The 25,857-nt window shown below is 39.1% G+C and overlaps 1 protein-coding gene across 5 annotated transcripts in view; it reads right to left on the bottom strand.

Moving 5' to 3' along the window:
* Nucleotides 1–14,555, bottom strand: part of LOC140344239 (semaphorin-3F-like) — a 68,325-nt gene extending 53,770 nt beyond the window's left edge. The window contains exons 1-2 of one of the 5 annotated variants that reach the window (XM_072431257.1): nt 14,387–14,555; nt 2,968–3,079 (exon numbers count right to left, since the gene is read on the bottom strand). In XM_072431257.1, the coding sequence (XP_072287358.1) occupies nt 2,968–3,067 (100 nt within the window). In that variant the 5' untranslated portion in view covers nt 3,068–3,079; nt 14,387–14,555. Of the gene's footprint in view, nt 1–2,967; nt 3,080–3,193; nt 3,298–8,604; nt 9,306–14,386 lie in introns of those variants that run through there. The other 4 variants (XM_072431258.1, XM_072431255.1, XM_072431259.1 and 1 more) reach the window with 4 other exon arrangements.
* Between the last annotated feature and the right edge of the window lie 11,302 nt (nt 14,556–25,857).

The raw sequence follows: 25,857 nt of genomic DNA, 5'->3' as shown, positions 1-25,857 counted from the left end.
GGGGGGGGGGGGGGTGCATAAAAGTTAAATAATGAAATAAAGACATTGGGAAGACAAAATCACAAAAGGTGGAAAGAGTGGCAGTGGGGGGACATCATGGTGGCACCAGGGGAACATAACAGTGACATTGGGTAGACAAAATAATGGAAGGTGGAAAGGGTTGCACTGGGGGAAAATAACAGTGACATTAGGGAGACAAATACATTGGGAAGACAAAATCATGAAATGGTGTCACTGTCCTGATTAATAATATATTGATGACCAGCATTTCAATGAGGTGCCGTATAATTTAGACACTATAAATAAGGGTCTCACTGACCACCAATATAAAAACAATTGTTACAGGGGCCACCAATATAAGGAAAGAAAAACTTGAGAGGGACACACTAACATTTTTTTTAATTATTAACCATACATGTTTGAGGCTCCTTACCAAATTCTAAAAGACAATTTCTGTTCCGCTTTACCATTACAAATATGGTAGTAGCCTCACAATTCAGCAGCAATTTAAACATAATGGTCCTCTAAATGAGCCCTAATAATGGTGGACATCTTGGTGGTCAACATTGCTTATTGTCTTTTTTTTCTCACACTAATATACGATATCAGAGATTTACTGTTTCCTGTAACCTGAGTGGTGTGTACGACTTGTTGCTAAGTGCTGTAAGGATGGCATGGCTGTAGAATGAGCCCTTGGCTTTCCAGGCCAAGAACTGTACAAAATGGTGACAATGAAGGCGTGCTTTTATTGCACAAGGCTGTTATGAAGGGATAGGTATTAAACAGCCTCCATTATTCGTTGGCCCTTAATAATGTCAACATTGCACTGTGTGCCAATATTTCACCCCCCTAGAAATTCCTTAAGGAGGAAACATAAGGAGACAATTCCTCACCCTTCTGTGACCTTTTAAGGTTAGAGGTCAAATACACACAAAAACACAAGGTAATCCTTTCCCCTTGGCGACCCTGCAAGCAGCAGAGGTCACCAAGCAGGACCTGTTTTATTACTGGCAATAAGTGGAGTTGTGAAATGGGACCTTGGTTATTGCCCGTAGGCATTTTCTGACACTATGCATCCTGGAAACAGGTCAAAAAGGAAAAACTGCACGGTGCAGGTATCCTTTTTCAAAATAATCACTTAAAATGTCATCGCTTTGCTCTGAGCGGAGACATTTGCATGTTATATAAACTGTGTGCACCTGCATTCAAAAGTGCTTATTTAAAGGGAAAGTTATTTGTAGATAGGGGATTGGGAGCCTTTGGTAATGGAGGTTTATGTGGGTGATTTAGCAGTTATGATACAAAGAGCAGCAAGCATAGCACGTCATCCCAGCAATTCAATAATCTTTATGGTTGTGACAACCTCACCAAGGTCCCACCATGCTGAATGAGAGTATCTCTGCAGGATCTGCTCCGCCACTTGGATAAATAAGGTTTAATAAAAGCTGGCTTTGTTTGACCTCTGCATTGTAGAGTCAAGAGGAGTCTGGCCTGCACCTGCTGTTGGTCAAGCCAGATGGGCTCCATGAAAGTATTGTGTTTAAACAGTTCTCATAACCAATTGTTTAGAAAAAGGCAATTTTCACCCACCAATCTAAACATGGATAACTCACACGTTAACAAGAACAAGAGGTCCTGTTCACAAGTTTCTCTGGGATGAGAAAGAAGCAAGCATTTTCCCGGAATCCTGGCACCATAACTCCAGCGGGGAACCAAGAACAGAAATGCCCTATGAACACCGCCATTGTGGCAGACCCAAATAACAAAATGTTCATTGTACCCAAGCAGTGTATTGTGGCAATAAATCAATAAAATTAGCACAGATCTAATATTTTGCTAGACTGATTCACAATCCTTGTTTATCCTCACCTGTGAAACTTAAGCCATTTCGACGTATTTGACATTAATCTTAGCAAGCTGAAGAGCATTCCAGGAATGTTTTGCTTCAATTAGTTGCAATTTTGCATCTGGTATAATCTGCATGTTTTACAGCCTTAAACTACAGCTATAGTCATTGGCTTGGATTCAGCAAGTTAATTACAATTTTCAAACCCCTTCTTTAAAAAAAAAGAAACTCAAGTGCTTGTCTTAATCTGCCAAATCATAGCTTTTGAAATGCATAGGTTGGTGATGCTGAACAAAATACAACTTCAATAACCATCTGAGCCATTGACTGTATGACAAAAAAAAGAGGGTAGGGCTGGGTAAATTAGAGGTGACAAAACTATTAGTCATGCCCCCCACACCCCTTACTCGCGTCAGTAAGTCCTGCAGGTACAGCTGATGAAAAGGTGGCAACGCTGCTCTGATTTCAGAAGAGGGACAGCATTGTCATCACCCTCATAAGAAAGAAAATCGGCATGGTTTACTAGGATTACAAGATTTTTGGGGGGATATGCAACAAATGACAAGTTTAAAAAGTTGCATAGTATACTTGTTTCAATATTTGGCTATGGTTTCTCCTAATGACATATAACTGAGGTAAGGACAATTAATTGTGAGCCCCTTTGAGGGACAGCTAGTGATAAGACTATGAACTTTGTAAAGCACTGTGTAATATTTTGGCACTGTATAACTACTGGATAACAATAATAACAAAAATATTATTAATAATAAAAAACAGCACATGGTTCAAACTGATATGAGTCCAATTTCAATTTACCCCTATCTGAAACTATGTTATAATTACAACCTTTTCATGCCCAAAAAAAAGGGACTTCCAAGATACCTTATAGTACTCTTTCAAAATGCCCTTGCATTTAAAACCTGTTACACAACACAAGTTAAATTTAAAAAAAATCACAAAACAAAATCATGTATTCAACATGTGAGCTTGTGAAAATAAAGGGCAAATGGAACATACAAGCAGCAAATTAGGAATTTTTGCACATAAATTGCCACAATCTGTAAAAGATAATACAGCACATATGAGCAGCTAGCAAGAACTTGAAAATAATTGTGACTTACCTTTGTACGTTAAGTAGACACGGGCAGGCCGGGAGGTCCATGATCCCATAGGAAAATTAAGAAGCAGCAAAAGTAGGGAGGGCAGTGCCAATATCTGCATGGTATCGCTGCTCTAGACGGGGGAAAATGAGGGACAAAACAGTGATCAAACATTGGCATTCCCACAGTAAATGCTCATACTGAAGACACACATCTTACATATTGACACAAGTACAGAGCAACACACCAATTCGCCTTTTCACAGCAGAGATTTGTATAGAAAAGACTGACCACAGCTGACTCACAGCAATAAAAGGAAAAAAAATATTATAGGAGTGGATTTATGAAACAAATTTGTCTCCGCTGAACTAGGTCTTTATCTAATCAGTTATGTCAACGTTGGGACATAGCAGGAAATTTCCCGCATCCCTTTTCTCGGTAAAAGGAAAATGATGTGGCTATTAGTCAAAGTGATAAAAAAAGCAACACGTAAGCCAGCAAAAAAAAAAGGACAATGAAAAGGAAATCTTATTTACATAGAGTACTGAACTTCACAAGAGTTAAAATTAGCCATTGGCAAGGGCAAAATGATGCATCTTTGTATCTGATGCCAAGTGACTAAAATCTATTTGTGTGGTGAAAGTGGGCAGTGCAAATGCAGTTTGAATAATTGTTCCAAAGCATCTAAGCAAGATCAGGGCTGCATCTAACATATGTATGATGCAAACTAACCCTCTGTATGGTTTCCTCCTAAATGACGTCTCCTTTACTGCTTTCCCCTAGTAATAAGGTAATAAGCCCATTGCTGACCTTCTGAAAATGACAGCTGGCTGTCATTGTGACATAAGTCCTTGTCTGGTTCCAGATCCTTGACTTACAGTACTAAATCCAGAGTCAGCCAGGCAACTAGCATTTTCAGGCGATGTCAGCCATGGCAATAATTCCTAAGATTCCAGATTAGCACAGTGTGTGTAATGGGCGAGTTCTGGCAAAAGAACCCTCACAGGATAGATGCCGATAACCAGTGTGGAAGCGGTGGGGTAGTTATCCTTTAGGATTGTACCTAGAGGACCTCATATGTTACATGAACAAACCCCTTGGGGACATGGGGCAGCATCACTATGTTGGTCATTACCATCTCTGTAGAAAAGAGTTTTTTCCCAGGAGCTTTGTATTAAAGTATATGCAAATCCCAACCTGGTCTGCTAAATATACAATTGAAAACCATTTACTTTATCTGTTTTATCAAGTTCACAAAGTTCCTGTGGATCTTGCTGGAAAACTTGTGAGCTGTGCTTTTTGCACCACAATGTTATCATTCACATTGTTTTCAGCTACCTCCAAGGACTAGTGAACTATTAGTTTTAGAGGAGAGGAATTGGTTCCATAGTTGCTGTAGTCCGGATACAATATGGTAAGTGAGCGTTGTGATCCAAGGACAAGAAGTGTGTAACTAGGATGATCACCAGATGCAATGATAGGGTAAACTTCAAAAACAAATGCAGCCACCATATAGGCTGGTAAGATTAAATTTTGTTTTGGGGTTTAGATAACACTTAAGTGTATACAACACACAGATGTGTACATTGCATTTTCATGCAGTTTAGGAGTCAGAAATCAGATAGCAGACTTTGTTGACTTTCACAAGTAGTTCACCTTTAGCAGCTTATAGCAGTGCACTGAACTTATCATGCACAGCAAACCTATCATGCACAATGAGATTGGCAATTGTTGGCATCACTCAATCTTGTCCCTGTGCATTGCAAGATTGGGTGATGTGAGAAAGAACCCCTGTATATAAGAAAAAAGAAGATGGCGGCGTTGGATGGAATGGCGAGCCCTGGAAAGAAAAGAGAAGCCAAGAGAGCACTGGACTTGCTGGGCTTGGTTTGTGGATGGATTGAGGGCTTTTCACAAATAAAGGTACGGTAAGTGATTTTTTAAAGTTAAGAACCTCACTTTTTTTTAGATCAATTCAACTCTTAAAAACAACTTTGACTTCCATTCTAAAATGGCCATTGTTTGCCTGAAAAATAATTACCAATCGAAATGTGAAATCATTTTAAGCAGCAATAGCTCTGCAGTTTTAGAGCTATATATAGATGAAGAAGTATAAGTGCTCATCTTCTTGTTCCCATCAAATCCTCTCCATCTATTTAAAACTGCTGGTGGGGCAGCATTCATTCAATTGAAGGATACTTAAAGTTACCTAAAAGGATCGTCACACTGGATATTTTTGTGCATGTGTAAAAAAAAAAAAAAAGTTCCAAAACTGGAAGCCAGAAATTATTCTCTAAAAAAGAATCCCTCAGACCAACAATGACAAGGAAGTGGTATAGGCATTGCATGTCAGGGTCAAACTGGGATGCAAATGCACTTTGTGAAAAAAAACAATTTCACCTTCGGCTTGGGGCTTTCAAGGGATTTGGGCGTAAGGAAAGGAGCGTGAGAATATAGAGCAGGATAAAGGAAGTTCATTATAACAGGCTGTCCTTTAGAAGGAAGCACAGCGTTATGAACATATATTTTTAGTAGCGGTGAGGTTTCTTATTGGAAATATTTTTTTTTTTTTTTATGGGATGTCCTGGCATCATTGTCAGTAGATCTTAGTGACGTGTGCAAGAAATTGCCAGGATTGCAACACAAACACATTTATACAGACGGATTTAGGAGTCGGTGCCAAAGTTCATTTTCCTACTTCCCTTTAAGCAAAATAACTATAATTTTCTTGTAAAAGAAATGATCTTCCTCTAATTACTAACTGTCACCCAATCTAGACACATCAACACTGAAGGCTTGCTTAGTTTTAAGTAGGAAATAAAGCATGTTGACAGTAACATTTATTGCAAATATATGGTCATAATATAATAATGTAGGTTTGGCACCTTTAATTTCCTAGTGGAATGTTGCGTGTTTCTTCTTTTCTCCCTACAGAAAAATTGTAGTAAAACCAGCAAGATGTTTATACAGACCTGCAGCAAACATTAAACCTACATACAATGGCCATGCACTGGTGTTTTGTCTACGTGCATGCTGCATTGTAGGAGGCCCCATCGGTGCCAGCCCTCATTTGTCAAAATAAGGGTGACAAAGGAGGCATTTACCACCTCGTTCTTCTTGCTTCCCCTCCTACATCCGCCAGTTAGATTTGGCTTTTCAATAGTTCAGGGTAGAGGATTTTTGATCAGTTGCCAGGGGTTACTGCACGTTAAACGTTGCTCCTTGTCTTGCAAAACAAATAACTTTGTAGCTGCAACTTGTATTTAAAAAAATAGCAGACCTTATGGAATGATCTTCGCACATTGTACATCAAATTCCAACAATATCATATTGCTTAGAACAACCTGCCATTGCTTGGCAAGTTGGGAAAATTTAGATGATTCTCCATTGTACTTTGCTGTAATGCACAAGCTTAATAGGTTAAGCCAAGACAATTTACAGTGATGTTTGTACAATTTGCTACAACTGATTAGCAGTTGTATGTAGAGTGGAAGAAAGGTCAGTGAATGGCCAGGATGTTTGCAAGCAAACAAGCAAAAAACGTGGCAAATGTGATCAACTTAACATACCAGTGACTGAGGTACTACAAGTGAAGTATTTGTTACCTTTCAAAGCCATAAAACAAGGAATGGTAATACCAAAAGTACACGTTTTATAACAGTTAAGTTTTTACTACTTAAGACCGCATACTGCTTATATTGTTTGCAACAATTAATTGGAGAATTATGTTTGTTATACAGATGCTAGGTTTTCATTGATTACGATCTTTGGTGAACATTGAAAACCAGTACAGGTGCCTCAGGATTTTGTTTAGCACTCAATCACTAAACTCCTGACTGGGAACTATTGTAATACCCACAGCGGGGGTCCTCTGGTTCGTCCTCCCCCTTCCCCACTTCATAATGCAAAACAGACTGCTCTGTACAGCAATCATTTCTAAAACTGTCCCCCAAAATGATTGCAAGTTATTAAGCCCCTGTACAAGGTTTAGGAAAGACAGTACAAAAACTATTGTTTGGAAGGGGAAATTTGTAGATGCCCTTTATTTTATAGATTTCAAAACTGCAAAATCATTGACAGATCATACACACAAAGGGTTAAGAGTCTAATTGCTCTCTTTTTTTGGCAGAGGTACCATTTCAGGCTTTAGAAAAAGAATGTCGATCTGTCAGTTTGGCTTTTCTCAGCTTGTGTTCAAGAGAGCAACCAACACCTCTCAAACCTGGGACACCTCGTACCAGGCACTAGATACCGAATGGCTTTTGTTTTTCCCATCTCCATCCAACTTACAAAGGGTTTGCATAGGAAGGTATTCAAAGAACATGCTGGAAGGCAGGGACAAGAAATTTTAACAGAACGGGCAAGGCTAAAAAAATAGGTAGAAGAGAGAGAGAAAGTGAGATCCTTGCAGAGGAGGATGGAGGGATGATGAGGTTAAGCTTCAGGATGACTAGACAGGGTGGAGACTTTTGGGAGATGTACTTGTCAACTACAAAAAGGTGAGAGAAGGACAAGTGAAGAGTATGACACATTGATAGGGTGTAAATAAAGACCAGAGGGAAAAAATGCAGTTGAAAAGCTAACATACTGTGTTCTATGAACAGATGAATAAAAGCAATGCCAGCACAGCAAGAGTATTCGGAGAACAAAGCAAAAAAAAGTGTGAGATTCATGAAGGATCTTAGGAACCAAGAATTATGATTTACACTTGAGCGTCAGAAGACTTTTTTAGAAAAGCTGACTTGGGTTTTAATAGTATTTTTTTGTAAAATAACTAAGCTACTTAATAAACCACATCACTTTCCCAAAAAAAAAACATGTAAATGATTCTGTCACCCAAAATCTGACTTGTTTTAGTAAAGTTGCACAAAAGTTAAAGCAACTTGGTGAATATTGAAAAAAAAAGCCATAAAGCCTAAATGGAAACTTAGCCGTGGACATTGGATGATTATTAACTATACTCGATGACTTTGGGTACCTTCAGCCTTCACCGTCAGTGAGTTAGGCTTTTCTGGGTGATGGTAGGTAATTCTCCAACATGAAGGCGTCACCACAATTCATTAAAGTAAACACTTTAAGCCTACAGGTCTGTGCATAATTCAATATTTAGGACCTGGATACACTTTTGAGAATAATGTAATATCTACAAGGCCAGATAAAGTGTATCTAAAACTTTCATACACTTTTGAAGCAGGAAAGGAAAACAAGATAATAAAATGTGTCATATGTGCCCTCTTTTGCAGCATTGGGTCTGAACAGCCTGTCCACCCAGCCATGTTTAAATTTTGCATGGTGCCAAATAGATCTGTCTTTAAATTTCAGTGGCTCCATACAAAATTTGTCTACCGGTAACAAATCCTTCATTTAAAAAAAATAATATTTTTCTTTTATGTTACTTCAATAGCCGAAAGAATCATCATGAAAGGATAAAGGGATCCCATATTTCCAATTCATGTTTTATGGTCCTGCTTTAGAATATTGAAACGATGCTTTACGACATATGTTAAAAACGAGTTGCTGTTAACAAAATCAAAACCCAACAAAAAGCTATAAACACATAAAAACAAAAACAGATGTCTTTAATATTCAGTAAACGTTAACTGTGAAAATGACTAACTTGATCAGAGGTCATGCGTAATATGCAACAACGGTGCTTACCTTTGCGAACTTGCAAATATAGATGTGAAAAAGTAGGAGGATGTAGGTCACCCCAATCAACTGATATGACTTTGTACCATCTCAATACGTTCATAACGAAAAGAATGCATAGTCAGAGAAAGAGACATTCGAACCCGTAGAATAAACCGTTCACAGGTAAAATGGAACAGGTGTTGGCAGGTATCGCAGGGAGAATGAAGTCTATCTATACTGGTCCGCTGATAAGTTGGAGGCAAGTTAGGTGAGGATATCACAGGGTTGGCAGGTAGGTGTGGGAGGTGATATGCATCAAAACAATGGTGACAATGTGCAAGGGCTCGAAATCCCAAAATTCCAGCCAGCCAATAGCATTCGCTCTGTACTGTTCTTAGTGCAGGAGCAGAAGGGACATCAGAAGGTTGGGGAAGGGAGGAGGGTAAAGTGACAGGCACAACACAGTTTAACAAAGTGTCACTGTGCTTATGTGTCTGTTTCTAGAGCAAAGTGAGACAGTAGGAGGGAGGCTCCACTGTGACAGAACCTGACAGCTCCACTTTCAATTCTGTTGGAGTGTGAAGGAGAGGGGGAAGAGACACACTGGAGACTGGGAAGGGAGAAAGAATGAGGGACAGAGAAGACAGAAATGGGGAGGGAGGTTTAAAGCGAGCGAATAAGAGTAAGCACAGAGGGAGGGCCAACACAGCTAGAGGTATGAGGGAGGAGAGAACATTAAAGGAAAAATGACAGAGCAAACTACCTGATCTTTAATCGCAGGAGAGAGTATGTACAAAGAACCAGAACGAGACCTGGATTTTCCGTTCCTTTTGTTGGGAAGCAACCAAAAAACCCAAACACCTGAGAGACTAACACAATAAGCCAACAAGGAGGAGGAGAATTAAGGAGGGGTAAAGGAGAAAGCTGAGGTATGAGGGTGGAGAGAGGGATAGAAGAAGGAAAGGAGGACCCAGTGATACCTGGACTAAGAGCCGGAAAATATAATTTGGACAACTGCGGCTCAACTGTACAAAGACTCCAAAGTGTCGCTACAATGCAATTAACCTCTGACAAGCCATCTACCACACAGGAATAACTTGGCACAAAAGCAACCTCATTCAATACCAGCGTAGGTCATGCCAGCCCTTCCGGTAATTCGTAGACTATTCTGGGCAGATCAAAAACTTAACTGGTCAATAAAGCCCGCTCTTTTGATGGTTACGTTCACCTTTTTCTAAGGGTGGATTTGCATCGATCAGCTGCAAATTTAAATTAGGTTTAGTGTTTTATTAGTAATTTTTTGTTTTTAGTAAAATACAATTAACATTACCTGTTCTGGCCAACTGAGGGCCACGTTGACTGATACCAAAGGATGGGGGCTAGGAAGTTGAAAAATCTAAAAAGAAAGGTGGCACTTAATGTATAAAACTTGCACTTGGACTCCTTGACTCTCTTAAAATGCCTTCTGGTTCTTCAACATGTGTGATTGTCTCCTGAAGGCTACATTATTATGTTCAGCTATGCCTTGGAGCTCCACCAAAGAATGGCAATGCATCAGGTGTATGACTAGGTCATTTAGATCGGTCAGCAGAGGTCAGGAGCCATAAGAGATCCCAATTTATTAGGTACAAAGAAGGCACGGATAAGGAAGTTGTTCAATTTTATGGTATTATTTTACTGTGTGCGGCCCCGTGCCCGAAACACTGCAACTTTTTGAACAGCCTCCCTGTGTGCCCATGAAAAGGCTCATTACATATTCTGTTCTTCGCATGTTCTCGTGACCTTGGCGTGCCCTTTCTGCTTTGTTTTGCCAATCCTTTGCTCTGTCAACTACTCCATTTATATACAGAGCAGGTACATAGCTGGCAACACTACATCCCCCCCCCCCATTCTAACCCTCTTCATCTACGTTCCCCACTGAGCGCAAGGATTTCTATACCATGGCTTCATCCATAATCTAGACGTATCAAGGGCAATAGTAGCGCAGGCCTCGCTACCCTTTACCCCTGGCTTAGACAAGAGAATGCTCTGTGCTGGAAGCTGTAGGCTATTCTCTGCCTCAGCGGGACACTACGATATGTTAAATAACTGGTCGCAGAGCGTAGCAACCAGCATAGATAGCGATGTACTTAATGTTGCTAGATTCCATACAATTGCAAAAGCCATTAGCACAGGGGTAACCTTTTTAATTCATTTTCATTGAGAAGGTTCTCAATCCCCCCTAAAGCTGTTCAAAGGTTAATACAGATGAGCAAACGTCCTCGAATGACAAAACCAAGTTCATTTTGCTTATTTTCTGCAGTACATATCACATGGAGACAAAAGATAGAATGACAATGGACTGACTGAGAGAGAGCAGGTCCCTGGACAGCAGGAGGACCAGCAGGCGGGGAGGTCAGTGCATAACACATTACATAGAAACAACTCCTAACAGATCGGTCCCCTCCCAAAGGAATTCTAAACTCACAGCTTATCAGAAGTCTCTATGGGATGGAGACCAGAACACAGAAACCAAAGTGATAACATAACAAGGACTAGGAAGAACCATCTCTGGAGAATCTAGTTGGCCTCTAACTATAGCTACTGATATGGAGACCCCCATACACCTGTCATACAGGAATGGCATGACTATTCGGAATTAGGATGTGAGGCTGGCAATGTGCAAGGGGTATTAAAACTTACCATAAATCAATTAGATAAAGAAAACTGGAGTACAGGAAACTCTTTTAATGACTCGTTGCAGAATTTGTGCCTCCACAAATGAAGCTCAAAATGAGCTGTAGCTAGGCAGTGATGAAACAAAGGCTTTCGTGGCAGCTATAGAAAGAGGGCAGCCATACACAGCCTGAGAAAAAGCAAGTGGATCTCATCCTCACTCACTCAACAGGATCAGGCCATAGAGAGGTTAACCAGATAGTGACAATGAGTGCGTCCGTGTGCTGCAAATGTTTGCCATTGCTCACTGAAGTTTCCAACAAGCTTAAAAATTCCTTTTGTAACTGAACACGTTGTGTGAATGAAGAATCAGGAACAATCCTTTTGGCACGAATGTGTTGCACTCATTCATAAGCCAAGGGGTCTCAGTAAAAGGATAATTTAGCCAGAAAGACAGATTTTTTATCGATAATTATCAGTGAGAGATCTGCAGTGGTCACCTTTAGTGAATATGAAAAAGATTAATTCTAACATTTAACATTAAAAATGAATATGGGCAGATTAACAGTGGTTCCTGGCTAAAAAATTCAGCCAATAGTTTTTTTCATGCAGCCCCTGGATCTTTGGTGTCAAAAATTTTCCAACATGTTGAATTTTTTTTAACGAATTGCATGGGATGAAAGATTTGCATGACTGCACTCATGCATGCAAAGATGTGTTTATTTTGCAGCTCATGACCTAATATTCCCAAAGCTACAAACACAAGATTTTTCTTTTTGCACTAGATGATCATTCGTGAAAATCAAGCCTTAGTACATGTATCTAAAAGACGGATCACTAAAGGACAGACCGCTAATGACTGATATTGTTTAATATTGGGAGGGATACAGGGAGGCCCCCTCCAGTCATTCTTTCCTCTCCTCTCTTTATTGAACAGATTGCTCAGGAGTAGCCCAGCAGCCCTTCTGTATGCATGTTCATTTTTACTCTTGCAAAAAAAAATCTCTAACAATTTTGAGAAGGATAATTATCAAATGTCTGCACATGGCTCTGAAAATAAACCAAAGAACTCATAGGAGATCCATAAGTGAGAGTCCATAAGAGAGTGTCCCATGCCAGTAGCATTCCAAGTGGGTGTTGAATCTACCACACCATGGTTACTACTTATCACTTTATGGAATACCCAGTACCTTAAATCTTTTTTTTTTTTTAATTAATTTTAAGTTTTTTTTTTGCATTTTTTCCATGCAAATTACAGGCAACTCATTGGCTCCTTTAGCTACCATTGCCAAAAAAAAATTCTGATACTGTTAATTAGCTGAACAGATTTAAAATGCAAGTTTATGGGATTTCTTAGTCTCTTTGTTAGGCACCTCACGCCTGTCAAAGAGACCTAAGGAGCCCTGCAAGTTTGAAATGTAAATCTCTTTGGTTAGCCAAAACCTAGAATGGGTAGCTGGGGCCCTCCACCGCTTTGCATTTTCTCGAACATAAGAAAGTACACACAAAATGCACCACGAAGTCCCTGCCAATTATTTATTCTACACTTTTTCATCCCATGCACTCTTTAAATTACTGCTGGCAATATTTTTGTTTTATGGGTAACAATGCATCTGCATTTAGCTAGGCACGCACTATGCAATGTTTTTAAATTATTACACATTCAAATAAAATACATTGAATAAAACAAAAATCTATTTTTGCTTTCCTGGTCAAAATCCACTGAGAAAAGCAAGGTTTAAATACAATGTTTGATTCAATGTTTTTATCAAAACCAATGTTTAACCTAGGAGCCTTTCTTAAACAATCATGAATAAAAAATCAATTGAACATTGATCATGAAAGGCCGGCTTTTTATCAGTTGAGGACAGGCAGGAGTACACACCATTCTCAGCCATATAGCTTTGTATGTCATTGGGTGGTGTATCATTTTTTCAATCAGATTTTTGCAGAAATTTGTTTGATACAGATCAGTGCAACACTGTATAATGATCAATATGGTCCAATCCATTTTCAATCAGAATTTTCCTGAAATCTGTTCGATACAGTGCAGTGCAACATGGTATAATGATCAAAATGGTCCAACCGATCAGATTTTTGCTGACGTATTTTTAACAGAGAGGTCCAACACAGTCTAATGATCAATATTGTCTGACAGATTTTTGATCAGGGAGATATGATCATTTGCTAAATAATGCACACATCTAATAGATTAGAACTAATAATAGTTTGCTCTTTGGGGCAGGGTTCTCTCCTGTCTGTATTCGACTGTCATTAGCAACCAATATTTAATGTACAGCGCTGCCTAATATGTTGGCGCTAAATAAATCCTGGTAAATAATAATAATATTAATACTGCGTGTCTTGCTTTAGCAATAAATGGAACTGCATGTAAAAATTGACTACACAGGTGATTTACATGCACTCTGGTGTAAAAATACTCTGAAGGCACCTCCTAAAAAATCATGCCCAGTGCATTGTCTGCATACTTGAAAGTGCATCAAATAGCATGCATTATGAAGACCAAAAGGCTAGAATAATCCTAAAACCTCATCTGTGATCACATAATTATGCAAGCTTACTTCTCATATATTAGCCCACTGATATACTCTTTTTGCTGTATGTTTCTCTCCTATTCCCATTTGGAAAGTAAAGAATCTTCAAAGAGTTGTATCTATTAAAAAATGTTACTGGCTCATTTAGCACTGGTATATCCAATGTAAATCTTTCAAAAATTGTTTATTCCCCAAATGAGAACAAAGGAGACACATTTAGCAAGTAGTGTATATCAGTGTGCTGTTCTATAGAATGAAGATCACCACTTTTGCATGATAAATCTAATTCATTTCCAATATCACAAACAGATTTCAAAGACCTTCCTGTGTTTTCCACTCACCTCAGAAATGGCTTTATGTTGCCCTAAGGAACAAAAGTTAAACAAATTATGGGAACAGGTCATATACAGACACAAATCACATGCACATCTTGCAAACATCAAGCAGAAATTTTAAAAAGACGTCATAGGCAGTTACCGTTTTCCATTCACGTAAATACATTGCGTTCCTCCAGTGTCGGGAAGAAAGTTATTTAAAGGACTCCGACATAGCAATAGTTACACATAAAACACAAGCACAGAATGTCATTCTCTTTTTACCTTTAGTCTTGTTCATTAAGGAATAGAGCACGATGCCACGGAAAGCTGCGCTTCTTCCGTTTCTTATAAAAAAGGCTTCTTCATCTGCGACAATGCAAACACTGGATAGAGGAGACACAAGAGTCTGGAATGTGCTGAGGGTCTCATAAAGTGATTAAGACTCCCACTGTGAGCTGGGCTTAAGTCACTTGCTTAAAACTCTAAATCTGCGCCTATCCCAATGAAGAGGATGCTACCCTCCTGTTCAGCCAGCTGAAGAGGACACCTACGCTAATTAAACAAAGGGGAAAAGACAATGGAAAGAAAAAAAAACACAGACAAGTCATTGGAGTCTGGCAATACTTTTGCTTCAGTGACTTTACTACAGCACTTCTGAATAACAGCATCAGCTGGTGATGAAGTGCATGAAAGAGAGCAATGACAGGCCAAATGCCAAGGTTAAGGCAGGCAAGAGGATATAGATGCCAGGGATATGGAGTGCAGGGGTGTCATGGCATTGTGTGAGCTGCAAAACACTTATGGTAACATAAGTATGAACAGCAGAGCACTTATGCCCAAGTGTCACTTGGGTCAACAGAGTAAGCAGAGCATGTTACAAGCAGAGTTTGTATAAAAGAATGAGGGAAATCCAGAAAAGGACGTCATTTCGATGAAACACTTTTTAATTTTTAGGGTGTTCCTGGCCCTATGGTAACATTCCAGTTGGCGTGTTTAATCCTGCATTGAGAGTCTGCGATAAGAATCAGACAAACAGGCAAAGCAAGCTGGCAGGAGGCAATGGATGAGGGGAGGGGTGGAATGGTGCAAGAGTATAAAAAAAAAAAAAAAACAGTAACCAGTTCAAAACAGTCTTATCTCAAAAGGCAGCATCCCACTGTCTTCCAAACAGATGGTGACATTGACAGGCAATATGTGGGCGCCTGCGTGCATATTGCTTCTTTTCCTTATCCCTGGATAACATATGGATAAGGGTGACAATTTCCACTGCTGGCATGGCATGCAGCGTTTGTGCAAGCAATGAGTCTTTCTAAGGTTATCTCCAAATATAAGCGCACCAAATCTTGGATGCGGTGTCTACTGATAGAGAGAATTTATTTTTTTATATTAAAGCTCAGTGCGTATTTTCCATTAACCAGATTGGCATACTGAGTCTGCGGGATAAAGTAGATCCTATGTAAAATAATGAGGTTGGCCAATTATTTTGTGGACACAGATGTTGGTTTACAGCAGGCTTTTTCTTTATCGCTGGTGTTTTGGTTGGAAACTTGTCTGAAGAAACCCTAGAATATAAATTTAGGTGTCCATGCCAGAATGATGACTTAATATGGACCATCATGTTTTTGAATTTATAATGTATGTGTGGGGGAGAGAAAGGGTGAGTGGAAATTGGTTTTAGTAAACCATTAAAACTATTTGTATTTAAATTTAGCAAATGCACATGGATTTATGACATTGCAAAACCCTATGAATCATAAATAACACTGGGAGAGGGAACTACAGGACTAGGAGCTAATTAGGTATGGTGCATGGAAATATGTTAAGGAATATACTGATAGGAGGGGAGGGATAGAATGAATACAGAAAATCACAATATTATAATGAACATTAAAAGCAAAGAAGGTCTACTTTGGTTAAAAGTCTTCTGGTTAAAGGAATCTCTTAAAAAAGACTCTATTACCTGTAGAAAGTAAAAAAAAAGAAATGTGCCAGAAGTTAAATGCCTACCTTACTTGATGCCCATTCATGGATTGTTCAGAGAAAACACACTGGCAAAATCTTCATTCTACGTGCTGACAGGTGTCTTGAACGCTTGTATCCTCAGGTATGTGCTTTGGTTCCATACCTCGCTTTGTACACCGGGCTCACTGCCATATGACATCGGTCAACGTCCTGTAATGTAAAGCAAATTAAAGCAGGATTTCACATTAGATTCCCATCTGAAATATAGGGATGGAATGGGTAAGGTGTTTCTTGGCACCCTTTATGCCCAGCAAAAATGTTACTAAAGCCAGAAATTATAGTGGTGGTTGGAAGGGACTAAATAAGTAGCTTCTGTGGTGTTTGAGAAAAAAAAAACTGTATATATGGCTGCTCTTGAATGGGGAGGAGAGAAAAAGATTTGCTGCTTTTGGGGTTATCTGGGCCCCCGAGGCTTTGATGTATACAGTTTTTACTGCAATAAGGCCACTTTAGTAGTAAAAATTGTATACATGAAAATCTTAATATTGATAGCTGATATAATTTGGAAAAATGTTATTTCAGGTGGGAATTAAGGTCCAATTTTATTATGGCACAGCAATAGCTGCAAAGCTCACCTTCAATCTAAAAATTTCCCCTACAGCACTTTTTCTGCCACTAGATGTCTTCAGTCTGAAGGCCAACATCATTTAACCCTCCGAGCTCCGATCATCCTGCATCCACCTCCAACCCATGAATGAAGAGCAGCTCAGTGGTAAACTCATCTGTCACACTGCTTTATCCTTCTTTCGGCATGATTCTTGTGCTGTTTCTTCTCCTCACACGTCAACCCTGCTGTACAAAGAACGTATTAAGCTAATATCAAGTAAAGTTCAGGTACTTGCATTTAAAATAAAAAATGATTGAATGATGTAATACATTTTACAGACCTTCATTCATTTTTGTCTTTTATATCTTGAGTTCAGCTTTAACCCCTATTTCAATTTTTTATCCTTTTTCCTTTTACCCTCCTTCGTGAAACTGGAGATGGAGCAATGTTTTGGCCAACTTGATGAAAACCGAACAAAACACTAAACAGATGACATCATTCCAATCGTATGTGCTATGTTGTGTAGCAGATTCTGCACAGATCACTGAGCAAGTAGAAAACATTTGCTGTCTGACAAAAATAATTTTTTGCCAAACTGGAAAAATCAGTTTTTTAATGTTCACTAGCTTTTTAATTACTTTTGGTACAGAACGTGCCCCTTTTTTTTCGGCAGGAACAGATCTTCCTAGACAGCTAATGGTGGTAAGCACCTGAGCTGCCCCAACTGCTGCACTTGGCTTATAAAGAACAAGCGTTGCAGCATTTGACAGTGGGTCGTATTTGACCGATCACTATGGCCCCCATTCATTTCCTATAGGCGGCTGTTACATGCAGAGGTTCAACTGTAAAGTGTGGATCACAGGTGTGAGGAAGCAGTAACCACACCGCAACCTTACCCCTTGCCTAAACTTGACCTTACTGCAGGTGTTCGGTAGAATTTTACTGAATCTGCTGGTGAGTTTTTGCACAGGTTTTCAGATGCCGGAAAAGAACAGAATATAACAGGGGAAAAAAAATGGAATGTAAAGTTGAGCACAGCATTAAAGTGCAACCCCACTGTTAAAAAATAAATAAAAACAGGTGTCTATGGTTAAGGAGAATTAATGCGGAAGGAGATAGTGATAAATTGTTGTTATTGCCTAGCCTGGTTTTTAAAAGGAGAGGAAAATGAGGGGTATGGGAAAAGACAGGCTTTTTGTAGACATAAATGTAAAACAATATATATATATATATATATATATATATATATATATATATATATATATATATATTTATTTTTAAATTATATTATGGTCCTATTACTAACATAGACCTCCTATGCTAGTTGTATGTGTTATCATATAGTAAAATAATACAAATAATATAACTGTATTACTGTGTTTACATTCTCACATCGGTATCAGTATTTTATCAATTTCCCGACCTGTTTCGCCCTGAGGCTTCTTCAGGGGATTTTTGAGATTAAAATGATAAAACAATCATGATGACTGGTATAAGGACATATGGGAATATTTATACAAAGGCATCCCTAGTGTATTATAGCAATATAGAAAAGAGACAGGTGGTCCTAGATATGTCAGGTAGTAGACAATCCTCCTTAGTTTAATGGTTGTTTCGGAATCTACGTTATCTTATTCAAAATTATGTAGAAGAGGGGAGGGGGGTTGTTGCTTTGTAAAGAGTATAGGTAAGAGAACAGCAGGTTTGGAGGTCCGTAAGTATATGACCTGAAGCTTATTGGTTCTGTTTTAAGGTATTGGATTAAAGCATGTGGCGTAATAGTTTAACAGCCCTTGAAGGCGTCAGCAACTTCTAAGTGAGGTTTCTAGATGGTATGTGATATTTATTTCCAAAGTCTCTATGTTATTGGCCTGTGGGGATCAACATTCAAACTATTTGCGTGCAGTTTTTTCCTTGGTGGGTATAGTGTAGGGTGAGATGTCAGCAGCCAGTTGTCTAAGGTTGTTTTATATAAATTGCAATCATTTTAATAAACTCTGTTGCAGATTCCTACCTTTTCTGTTCTGGATAGCTGTTTCTATCCCCATGTTCTTTCTAACTGATTTTATAATTCGAGGATCATTATGTAGACCTAAGGTGATGCTCTAATTAGGAAAACGATCACCATTGAGTTGTAACTGCACTACAATGCCAACTTACAGCTTCCTCCAAAAATTAATGTTTCCATTAAATATATGAATAATCAATGATACTTTTTATATTGGAGTACAGTGAGTTACAAAAAATTGTGCTTGCTGCATTTCTTTGTGCGGTTCACATATTGGATTGGATTTTTTTTTTTGGTATTATACCCGTCCCAGACCCACAAATGCTTCCGAACTGCAACCTGACGGAACCTGCTCATGCTCAGATATTCTTTTGTGCAAACTAACCACTTCCTTTGAGAACAATACAGCTTCATTGAATCCATAGTGAATCCCTAAACGATGGGCAACAGGGATTCACCCCCTTCCCGTTTACTAAACATACCGCAGGAACTCAGGTTGCTAGAAATGTTTTTATTTCTTGTTCAGTTGTCTTTTTCAATTCGGTTTTGCGGCATAGAATCTACAGGTTTCCCTGGCGTGTATCACCCCTACCCCCAGTACTTTTACCTGTACCCAATCTCCTGTTCCATGAAAAGCAATGCAGTTTACCCTAGCCTGACCTAAAATGCAAGTACAAAAAATGTACTCAAAAAGCATTACAAACAATACACATTTTAACTAGTGCACCGACAATTGCATGATTATGATTTTCCATAGGTATTAAAACAAAAATTAGAAAAAACAGCACACCTAAAATAGTCTAGCACTATGGTTTCCAATGCACTGGTGTGAATGTGGCCTTATGGTCAACATAATCAAATCCTTTTTCTCCGTTCTCTATATTGGGACTTAACCTTTTCATATAATCTCAACTGGGATGTTAGTTTTAAAAAAATCACGTATCAGGATTTAGGAAATCTAAAAGCAGCTGGATTCTTGAAAAGACTTTCTGTTCATGGCTGAATGAGCAAGGATCCCGTAGGCCTACAGGCTACAGGTGCTGTTCAGAATTCAAGCTGTTGTAAGTCTTGTTCCGGTACAATATAATTGTTCTCTGCTAATGAAGGACAAAAGGATGAGTCAAATTCTTCTTTCACTCCATCAACCTCATCTTTCCTTTTCCTGTGTCCCTTAAAGACAGGATCTACACTAGCCCCTGTTTTAATTCTATTATTTCCTTTAATGAAGGGATTCACTGAAGCAGCCAAATGAATGTGACTGGGGTCGAATGAATTGGTAACATGTTTATTGATTCAGAGACCCCCATTGCACTAGCACTGTGATCTAAAGGTACTAGAAAATTGCATTCACCCCTTCACCCTACATTTATGAAGACTTTGGTGACTATTATACTTTTAAAGAGTCAGCAGACCATTCAATTCAACAACAAATGTTTAAAAAGGAATAAATGTGCATATATAAGTTACTTACCTGGTAGTTCCTTTGTATCCTCCGCCATATGCTTTGGTTCCATACTTTGGTCTATACGCCAGGCGCTCTGTCATGTGACTATTGATCAAATTGCTGCAATAAAATGCAAAGTAAAGGTGCATTTCACAACCTATGCCAATTTTACATGTAGACATGGAGTGTGGTGGGGCTTTTTAGGCAACCTAAATGTCTGGCAATAAGGTTAGTGGATCCAAGAATTTCTGGGGTACCAGAGAAGGACGGAAAATGTCACCATTAAAAAGTTTGGGAAAAAAAACTGTAAAACTTACTTTCAGTAAGTATTATCACAGAGGTAAAAAGAGCATGTATATTTACACCTTTTTGGCAAGCCGTATCTTTAAACTCTTTTACCAGCATGACAGCAGCCAACCGGTGGAGTTTAAAGACACGGAGAGTTACCGGTAAATGTTTAACTGGACTAAGGATACAAAATGCTTTCACTTTTGTTACCAAAAATGAAACAAGGGACTAATAAAGCTCCAAATCAAAGTTTATTCTCAGCTCTGCTCTCAAATCTACCAGCCATTGCAAGCATTCCTAGGATTAGCCTGATGTCAGCTACTGAACAAAGGATGATAGGAATTTATTATGAAGACAAACTGCATAGTGCATATAGATTTTTTTAAAAAGTGTCTGTAATGTGACCTTGCTGCACTAGATTTTCCCACCTGCGGAATCTATTTGCATGAAACTTGAATGCTCTTTTAGCGTAGTTCCCCCAGGTGCTTTGGTTTCCTATTACATTACACTTCGATTGTATTACATTAGGATCATGTCACACTAGCAATCATATGGAGGTCTCTATTGCTAGTGAAGGCATATTACCTCACTATTCCAGCCAGTGAGACGCTGATACTGTATTAACAGACTGTTTTTTAGCCATCTTTATCCAGCCAGAATCAATAATGTGACATAGGCCCAAGCCTTAGTACACAGGGGCTGTTTTTATCAATTTATTCACGGGTCCGATAAACGATTGAACCTAAAGCGAAGTGAATCCAACAGTTGACCAGTCACATGCAATCGATTTCTGGGTACTTAACCCAGTAAACTTTGATGATCAAAACTATGGAAGATGTGTCTTGTTTATAATTCATCAAGCAGACCCAGTCCAGAGCTTTCAGATGTCCTGTGGATCACCACATGATTGGATGGGAAAAATACATATGTCCCATGTTTTAGGATTTCAAACCAAGTGATTTCCAATCGGAAAACCAATCTGGCAAAAGCTAAAATCTAGTGTTGGTACAGGTGTCAAAATACATCTTCCTCCCTTTTCTATAGAATGGAACAGAACACCTTGCAAGGAGCCATGTAGCCTAATAGTGTCTATCATCAACCAAAACGATCATGAACTTATTTATAAATTAATATTAGCCATCTGTACAAGGCTTTAGGTCAGCCTTTCTCGAACTTTTTACCCCATAGCAACTCCTAAAATTAATTTCAGGTCTCAGGGAACCCATGCTAAAACCAATTTATTAGGTGTCTAGGGGGAAATATGTTCCTTAGATTATTGGTCAGTTGGAAGAACATTCCTCTTACAGTGGTGTACTGAATGTCACCCCTAAAGCTAAAATGATCTTTGATGTCACAATCCTGACTCACTCTGCAGGCATCACAAAATGGGAGATAATCATCCAAAGCTTAAGGAACCTCTGGAGGAGTCCTAAGGTTCTACAGAACCCTGATTGTGCATGACTGCTTAAGACTGTAAAGTTCTTTCAGAAAGAAATTGGTATTAAAAGAGATATGTAATCTGTTCACATTCAATAACATTCATGCAATTAAAATACATTGGTATTTTCACATTTCCTTGAAATGGGTTTGCCCACTGGTGTCAAACTGCTACTTTTCAAGCAGTCTATTCTTATCTGTCTTGTACACAACAAGCTTTCATTCTTGAACAGTTCTATAAAATATAGTATTATATCGGCATGAATATCTGATATCTGCATGGATAGTAGAGTCTATTTCCAAGTAGAAATATAGTGTTAATACTTCCAATCCATGTGGCTGCTACTGTACGGATGTATCCAAAGCACTATTGTGATTGTGATCTGCAGATTATGAATGTTGAAGCCTGAGGGGGTGGCTGAGAAGGTTTAAATTGCAGTTTTGACCTTTTGGTTCATTTGATAGGTTTCAGGCAGGACAAAGCATTGGGCTAATGGATGAAATCTTAGATTTCTCCTTGCTGAAGATGGAGATCCTGGTTTTAAATTGAAATATCTACAATTGTCTTTGTGTTCCCTCTAACACAGACCCTGGTCTGAAATTTAAATACCTACAATTCCCTTTGTGGTCATTCAACACCATCCATTCCTCCTATGTGTATGTGAGATGCAGTCAGGGTAGGACACCAATTTTCTTTATTCTGAACTAAACAAAAACATTATAGATATCAGAAATGGAGTTTAATTGAAAAAGGACACAATGCCTAAATCCCAAAGTTTTCATAAACTAGGCTATGCATAAAGTTCAACAAATGTGTAAAAAGAAAAGATGTCCTGGAAACTTTACACATTAAGCTGGCCATGTGTGGGACAATTTTCTAGCAATCCTTAACAATTTTGAGCAGGGATCAGGATCCCTAAGGAATTAGCATCTTTGATCAATTACAAGTATATGGGATTGATAGTGCTTTGTTTGAACCCTGTGGAAAAAAACCTGATTGCTTTTAACAAAATTGCAATGTTTTTTTCAATTGATTTTTTAAATAACCTTTATTGAAGCGGTCTATTTGTATCCCAGTTTGAACTATTGAATTTCAGTGATCAGTTGATCAGTGGGTGGTAGTATGCTTGTTTTTCAGGCAAACACTTTTGATCTTATGCTTCATTCTCGGTTGATGAAGAGCAAAGGAAGTTTATTATTATTATTATTATTATTAATAATACAGACTATTAATATAGCGCTGACATATTACACAGCACTTTACAAAGTCCATTGACATCTCACTATCTGTCCCTCAAAAGGGACTCACAATCTAATCTCCCTACCATAGTCATATGTCTTTATTACAGTCTAAAGTCAATTTTGGGGCCAGTTTTTCTAACTGAATCTGGTACCATCAGTATAAAAGGGGCAAACTGTGTTCTAATATAAAAAATAAGGGGGGGGGGTTATTAGGGAGGAGCGAATATGCTTACCACGAATGGTCAAGCTGTTGTATGACCTTAAGGGTGGGAGGTAAATTCAGACTAATAATACCTGGAGGAAACATACATAAATACCGGGAGAACCTGCAAACTCCATGCAGAAAATGTTCTGGCCAAGATTCGAACCTAGGACCTAGCACTGCAAAGGCCAGAGCGCTAACTACTGTGCCACCGTGCGTCTAAATGTTGCTACAAGGGAATGTTGCTGGCCAGATTTAGAACAAGAAAATGAGTGTTCATTTATGAATGGAGTAATTTGGAAGTGGATTGTGGATGAGAGAAAATGAGCAAAGTGCTGTTTATCATGGCAGAGCAATAGTTATTGGGCAGAGCACCATAGCGAATTCTGGGAGTAATGGGCAGAATAAACTAGACAACAAAAGAATGACGGCAGAGGTAAATGTTGGATGCGCAGGAGAGAGTGTACCAGAGAGAAGCAGAGGCTGTATATTAGGACAGCTCAATAGTTAAAAGGCAGAGAGGAGTGAGGAATGATGCAGAGAGATGTGTGGAATGATAAGCAGAGGAAAACTGGGACTGTGGACAAGAAAAAGAGGAGTAATTTTGATCTTGGTGGATCAAAAGCATTTGAAGATGTTTCAATGTTGCTACCTGTACGGCCAGAACTAGCAAATGAGTGCCCATTCATAAATGGAGTAGTTTTAGGAGTGGATTGGTATTATCAGAGCAGAGGAATGGATGTTTTGCAGAGGACATCAGTGGAGTTTGATGGGCAGAGTGAACTGGGGTTGATGCGCAGAAAACAACAGAGTGTGGACAAGGGTAAAGCAGAGGTGGATTATCAGGGTGGAATGATTATTATCGGGCAGAGGCTAGAAATGGAAAGTAGGGACTGACTGTCAAAGAAACCTTATGATGGAGCCAGAGAGAGCAGAGAATGTGGACAAGGGAAGAGCAGAGGCTGATTATTGGGACAGCTCAATGATTAAAAGACAGAAGAGAGCAGATAAGAATGGAGAACATTGAGCAGGAAAACAAGAGACTTTGGACAAGGGAAAATCAGCAAAGGCAAAGAAATGGTCATTGGGCAGAGGACATCAGTGAAGAGTGAGGATTGATGAGCAGAAGGAACTGGAGTTGGTAAGCAGAAAATAAAAGTGTGAACTAGGGAAGAGAAGAGGTTGATTATCAGGGTTGAGTGATGGGTATTGGATTTAGGAACAGCGATGAAAAAGAGAACTGACAGGCAACTGGTTGATGAGTGGGTATCAGAACAGCTCAATGGTCAATAGACATAGAACAGAGCAGAAAAATGGGGAATGAAGAGCAGAGGAAAGCAAAGACTGTGGACAAGAGAAGAGCAGGGGTTGTAAATCAGGTTGGGCATTGGGCAAGGACATGGAGGAACTGAATGAAAAAAATAAAGACAGGCCCAAAGAAATGGGTGTGGAGGAGAAAATCTAATCAGAAAGTTGGGTAGAAGGGGTGATTAGAAACAGTGTTGTAGCAATGAATAGAGCACAGGAACATACTATGTCACATATTTATTTCCCTTTCTTCCACCAATGGAATACTGGACAATAAAGAGAAAGTAGGCAGATTGGGACTCTTCCTATTTAAAGAATTGTCCCTTGACTTGGGTGGGGCTGCAAGAGTAGTGGCTCTTTACTGACCAAAGGGTCATTCATGTGGCTTTTCCTGCAGGGTCAGGGAAATCGGACAAGAGGCATTTGAGGAGCAGGACATCAATCAGTATGATAGCACAAGCCAGAGTAACAAAGCAACAAATTACTCCAGCACCAACACTAAATATTTCACATTTTTCCTTAATATTTCTATAAAAGAACCTTTCCAAGTCTTTTTTGGTATATCACCCTCCAAACATTTTGTATACTCTTATATGTCTTTATCAACTTTTACCTTTATATTCAAGAACATGGACAATTTATTTTCTGCCCTGGCTTAGGCTGTGCTCCCCTTTCTCATTTCCTCGAGTATAATGCTTTGTTCGGCCTTTTCACAGCTTTAGGTCTGTTAATAAATTTCAAAAAGTTTTACCAAGATGAAAAGCCCATTGCACATTCATGTGACTTTTCATAGATTGCATAAATAATACAGTATGTATAAGTACAGTACGAACGGAATACAGTTCATTTCAAAGAAAACCTCATATTGTAATACAGAGCAACTGTGTGCTACCATTATTTTAAGACAGTATAGCAGAAGACAAGCAGATATCTCCCAACAACAATGGGTAGTGTCCTTTTGTAACTCCCTTGATAAATCTACGTACACACGCCCAATGGTTCTCGCCCGAGAATTGGCTCAGGGCCAATATCGGATGAGAATCTGGTATGTGTACAGTGCCCGTCGTCCATCGTCTGAACAACAGTCCTGGCGGATCGATGGACGACGAATCATCCTAATGCAAGGGAAGGGGGAGAGTGTGCAGCACAGTGCCGCTCTGTCGCTCTCCCCCTCCCCTCTCCATAGAGCAGAACGGTGCTGCATGTACAGCACTAGTTCATGCATCGTGCAGTCCTTAGTCGTTGGAAAGGATCG

The sequence above is a fragment of the Pyxicephalus adspersus genome, chromosome Z, assembly GCF_032062135.1.
Source record: "Pyxicephalus adspersus chromosome Z, UCB_Pads_2.0, whole genome shotgun sequence".
NCBI lineage: Eukaryota > Metazoa > Chordata > Amphibia > Anura > Pyxicephalidae > Pyxicephalus > Pyxicephalus adspersus.
Note: the sequence above shows the minus strand (reverse complement) of the source record. Positions and strands in the feature narration are given on the sequence as shown.